This window comes from Malania oleifera, chromosome 2 (assembly GCF_029873635.1).
Source record: "Malania oleifera isolate guangnan ecotype guangnan chromosome 2, ASM2987363v1, whole genome shotgun sequence".
In the NCBI taxonomy this organism is placed as follows: domain Eukaryota; kingdom Viridiplantae; phylum Streptophyta; class Magnoliopsida; order Santalales; family Ximeniaceae; genus Malania; species Malania oleifera.
In genome coordinates this window covers 109,692,624-109,698,767 of record NC_080418.1, presented here as the reverse complement: position 1 = coordinate 109,698,767, position 6,144 = coordinate 109,692,624, and the positions used below count along the sequence as shown (strand labels likewise).

At 28.9% G+C, this 6,144-nt stretch overlaps 1 protein-coding gene across 1 annotated transcript; it reads right to left on the bottom strand.

The window, feature by feature from the left end:
• Nucleotides 1-5,298: 5,298 nt before the first annotated feature.
• On the bottom strand, nucleotides 5,299-5,835 carry LOC131148305 (beta-fructofuranosidase, insoluble isoenzyme 1-like). The gene is given in 1 exon segment (XM_058098020.1): nucleotides 5,299-5,835. A coding segment is annotated over 1 exon segment (537 nt).
• Between the last annotated feature and the right edge of the window lie 309 nt (nucleotides 5,836-6,144).

Here is a 6,144-nt window from a genome sequence, read left to right as displayed (position 1 = left end):
AACTATATGTTCAGAATTATGATAGTGCTATCGCACGACCAGTAGTGTGGGAGATTGCAGTCGATGTGACTTTAGTGTAGAGTGGAGTAATCCCCCTAGCTGTCCGAAACCAGGTAAGGGCGGACCTATCATACTTACAGACTTATGATTGATTTAACATGGTCGACCAGCCATTGCTACGTCCCGCCTTCGGGCTGCACAACCTAGTAATATGGGGTTAAGACATGACATCAGCTAGCTATCCATCCTAAGTGTTATTTCAGTATTGTACAGTTATATAAGATGATTTTCATGTATAAAAATTTAGTATGTTTTATTATGATATGACAATTATGTTTTACTCAGTTCCGCTACAAATAGATTTTATGAAATATGCCTATTATACTGTTTATATGTATAACACGATAATGCTCATAATGCCACACACTGATATTAGTTTATTTCTCTTACCGAGAGGTGTCTCACCCTAACTATATAAATATTTCAGGAAATCCAGATAAAGAAGCGGATAAAGCTCCGTGGCAGTAGAGATCGGTGGGGCTACCTTGTCTGAAGGATAAGTTGTTGAGTTAGGGTCAGGTTTATTTTTGGGTTGAGACCCTAGGGAACCTTTGGTCTTTTGGTGAATGATTGTATATGTGATGACCCAAATATATATATATATATATATATATATATATATATATATATATATATGATTAAAGTATAATAATAATAATAATAATAATAATAATAATAATAAAATAATAATAAAAATAGTCATTAAGTTAATATCAATACAGAAGTATTTTTTTATAGGATCCTTGATTCCATGTTTGATGCCTAAGAAAGACATTATCTTAATGAGTGCTTAGAGACCATTGCGGCTCAGTCGCTCCCTGGAGGTCGGTCTGGTCAAAATGGAATTTCATAGGATAAACATAATAGACACTTTTTGTACACGTAAATAAGTACATATATATATATAATAGTGTTTTAATAGACATAATTTGTAAAATTAAATGATAAAATAATAAGAATAATATAGGTATCCTATGTCGGGCCCACATGAGTCCCGAAGTCGTGTGGGGTTCACAAGAGTTCTGAAACTATGTAAGACTCATAAAATCGTGTGAGGACTATTGGAGTTATGCAAGACCCACTTGGGTCTCGAAGTTATGTGGGATCCACAAGACCATGTGGAGTCCACATGAGTTTTTGAAATTCAAACTGAATTCTTTCTCAAAAAAAAAAAAATACTAATATATAGTTTAAAAATAATAACAATGACAATAGTAACAATCATTTTTAAAAAAATATAAAAAAAGTAATAAAAAATTAATTAATTAAGTAATTAATTAAAGGAGAGTGGTGGCAAACACTTCCACATGACTCTCATTCCTATCTCATACCTAATCCATGCATAACTCATCCTATGCTCATTCTTTAATTTTAAAAAATTATAATTTCACCTCTCTCCTTACACTTTTACGAATTCTATTTTCTTCCCTAAAATTTTCCTATAAATAGAAAGCTCTCAACCTTCATTTTTCATAAAAAATTTCAAAGGAAGAGAAGGATTAATGAGTGAAAGAATTAGCAGTGGAGAGAAAATTTTTGAGTAAATTCTCATTCACCCACTCTTTTCGATCTCATTTCTTAGAGATAGTCATTATGTTCATAACACAAGGTAAAAGAAAAGGTAAGTAAATTTGATTATGTTAGATTTTTATTTAAAATTCATACTCGAGTTTATTTGTAAGTAAATTTGATTATGTTAGATTTTTATTTAAAATTCATACCCAAGTTTATTTGTTAGTAAATTTCGATTATGTTAGTTAATTTCATAAAATGCTCGACCTTATTTTTACACATATTTAATTATACTAGTTTTATCTTTAATATACTTGCATTTATTTTTGAGTTAAGAAATGTTTTAAACCCTTTGGGTATTTTACATCATTAATTTCTATTCAAGAAAATATTTTTAATACGAAAATTGTGTGACATGAGTTTATTTATACGATACATATTTCACGAAAATATGAGTAAAGATTACATGAGTTAATTTTTTTTTACGTTGCGTATTTCACGAAAATGTGAATAAAAATGAGATTTTCATGATATTATTTTAATTGTATAAATTATATAATAAAAATATTTTTAAAACCCCTTATGACAAAGGAAGTTCAAAGTTACAGATGTTCGGTACCATAACTTAAAGTTTAAACGGATCAAAATGTACCCACACTGTTTACAGGTAGTTTTATATGATAGTGGATTTCTCCTGAGTGCACACCTGAGTCGGATCAGGGTTTAATAGGGAAAATCTCACTTAATGATGATGTACGTTGATTTAATTTTACCGACCAGCCAACTAGGTCCAGTTTTCGGACCACACAACTCAGTCATGGGATAAACATGACTTACGATTAATATACCCAAGGGTGATTTTTATAGTATATGTATATGCATATTGAATTACGTGTATAGAGTTATTAATGATTTGAAGGTAAAGTATAAGTTTATATGAATATGGTCATTATTGTGTCTAAATGATAATCTAAAGGAAACATATAAGGAAAAGTATATATATGTATATAATTAAAATTTATAATCATAGTTTTTAAAATTAAAAGTTTAATTTAACAAATTTAACAGTTATAGTATATGATTATAAGATTTTACTGTTGTAGTTGATAACAAAAGTTTTTATGCAGAAATTTTTAAATTTATATTTATTTTAAGAGCATTTTTTTTAAAGTTATAGTATTAAATATTATTTTACAAAATTATGAAAACTCATTTTGACCACACACTAATAATAATCTTATTTACTTACTGAGTGTCGTCTCACTCCAATCATTATTTTACATTTCAAATCATTTTAAGGAGCGTATGAGAAATCTGGCGTAGCAAGTGTATGGGTGGGAATAAAAAGAGGGGAGTAGAATAAAAAAATTAGCATAATACAATTTAAAATATGTTTATGTATTTTAGAATTTTAGAAATTTGCATTTTAATAGTTGAGACATATAATTGTAATAAAGCTAATTAGTGCTCTGGTAATAAAAATAATTTAGATTTATTTACGTCCGCTGAAAAATTTATATGTAGGAACTCACTTGGGTTCGGGTCCTTACAATTGGTATCAGAGAATAGGATATAGGTTCTGCATACTCTAACATATAGATTTTACCAGATGTTAGACATAAAACATGATTTGAATTTTGTTATATTATTATACGTTAATAATAGATTTATGATTTTAAAATAACATTTGATCATTGTTTAAGAATGGATCCTAAAGTTAGTAACATTGGAGGAAATGAGATTATCGTGAAGGCTCCTAAGGACGGCTAACAATCACATATTATCTAAGAAAAATGGTAGTATTATTAAGACACGTTAATTAATTTAAATATGTTATTTATGTTTGTAGGAACACGTACCCCTATTGATGACTCATAATTAATTGTTAGATTAGACGCATTAATAATTTAAAATTTATATATATATATATATATATATATATATAAAGAATAATATAATAATATCCGAGATTTATTTATTTTCGCTATTATTATTTTCACTAAAAATATAAGAAGTAGCACATTAGACCCTACTGGGTTTGGAAGTGCTACACATACAAATATATATGAACAAACGATTTATTCTGAAATCTAGATTTACCCAAAATTCCTTGAGTTTTTTACCAAAATACTAAAAGAAAAAATCAAAAAACACAAATATGAAGGAAGTTGAGAAAATTTATACAAACGTACCCAACCGACTTTCCAAAAGTCAGTTTGGGCTTTAAAAAAAAAAAAAAATGGCCAGCAGCAATTCTTGACTGCCAAAATAAAAAAAAAAAGTTAAAAATTGAGAACCGACTTTCCAAAAGTCGGTTTGGGCTTTAAAATTTTTTTAAAAAAAGTCAGCCGCAATTCTTGACTGTCAAAATTAAAAATAAAATAAAATTGAGAACCGACTTTTCAAAAGTCATCCCTCAAAAACCAAATCCCAACCCCCACCCAAAATCAAATGATAAATATATATTATTTTTAATTTAAATAATAATAAAAATATATTATTTTTCAAAATTTAAGATTTAAATTAAAATTTGTAAATAAAAAAATATTTTTAAGTGTCATTTAATATAAAAAATATTTTCTACTTTTTATTTATTTTTAAAATGAATTAAAAAAAGTAAATTAATTTTTTAATTTCAAAATATGATATAAAAATGAATACAATAACAAAAAAATTGAAATAATTTACTTTTAAGAATAATAAGACAAAAAGGACATCTTACTTCCTAATTACATAAAAAAAATTATTTAAAAAAATTAACTTCCATTTTTTTCCCAAAATAGAAAATCTGTCTCTAATTTTAATTAATCTTTCATTTCCCTGCTATTCTACTTTTCTTTTGAACCAAATAGGACAAATGTAGTACAATGAAATCTATCATCTCTTCTACCAGTACAGGTCGAAGGGAGCTGTGTGGGGCAACATCGTTTAGGCACACTTTATCTCCAAGGATCTCATCAACTGGGTCACCCTTGACCCGACCATCTGCCCGTCCAAACCCTTCGACATAAATGGATGCTGGTCCAGATCTGCCATCATCCTCTCGGGCAACAAACCCGTCCCCCACGTTCTGCCCCTCCCCCCAAATCAAATCCCCCCCCCCCCAGTTTTGCCACTACCTCCCCCCTTGAAAGTGGGAATCATAAATTTTTTTTTTAATTTAAATAATAATAAAATATGTATTATTTTTCAAATTTAAATATTTAAATAAAAATTTATAAATAAAGAAAAAATATTTTTAAGTGTCATTTAATACAAAAATATTTTTTACATTTTATTTATTTTTCAAATGAATTAAAAAAAGTAAATTTTTTAATTTCAAAAAAATATATAAAAATGAATACAATAACAAAAAATTTTGAAATAATTTACTTTTGGGAATATTAAGACAAAAAATGACATTTTACTTCCTAATTACATAAAAAAATTATTTAATATATTATTAAGAATGGAAAAATTATTTAACATATTATTTTATGTATATTTTATGTAGGAAAATTTTAAAGTTTAATATTTCTTACCTAATCGACTTTTCAAAAGTTGGTTTCGGCTAAAAAAACAAAACAAAACAAAAAACTTACACAAAAATCTAGGCACAAAAAACAATTAGAATGAAATAATTGAATGGAAGAAAAATATAATGAAATAAAAAAATTATAACACGTGCTTCACGTGTTCTCCCATCACTGATGTGTCCAACCCGTGTCGCCCGCACACTGCAACTGGCTAAAAATTTGGGCATTCGCACATTTCGATTTTTGGAGTAGAGTGGAGTGGGTGCTTCGCCTTGAACCAATTCACGAAATCTCTACTTTGGTACAAGTAGGTCATTCCTCGGTGCTTCCTTTGGCTGCCGACGACCATTCACCAGTGCTCGTCTTACCCGATCCAGCCCGTGGTCGAGTCACGAAACACGCTCGTGTTCATGTTCGGGGTAGGAACCATAAGGGGGTTGTCATTGGGTTTGATCCATTCACGAAGATACGGGTTGGATAGGCTAGCAGGTACGCCGTAGTTTTGGACCTGCCTATTCTGGGAGTCGAGTCTGGTGTAGAGGATGACAGGTTTGTTGCCCGAGAGGATGGTGGCAGATCCGGACCAACACCCATTTATGTTGAAGGGCTTGGACGAGTAGATGGTCGGGTCAAGGGTGACCCAGTTGATGAGATCCTTAGAGATGGAGTGAACCCAAACGATGTTGCCCCACATAGCTCCCTTCGGGTTGTACTGGTAGAAGAGATGATAGATTCTATTGTAGTACATTGATCCTATTTGATTCAAAAGAAAAGTAGAATAGTGGGGAAATGAAAGATTAATTAAAATTAGAGACAAATTTTCTAGTTTGGGAAAAAAATGGAAGTTAGTTTTTTTAAATAATTTGTTTTTATGTAATTAGGAAGTAAGATGTCCTTTTTGTCTTATTATTCTTAAAAGTAAATTATTTCAATTTTTTTGTTATTGTATTCATTTTTATATCATTTTTTGAAATTAAAAAATTAATTTACTTTTTTAAATTCATTTAAAAAATAAATAAAAAGTAGAAATTATTTTTTATACTTAAAAATATTTTTT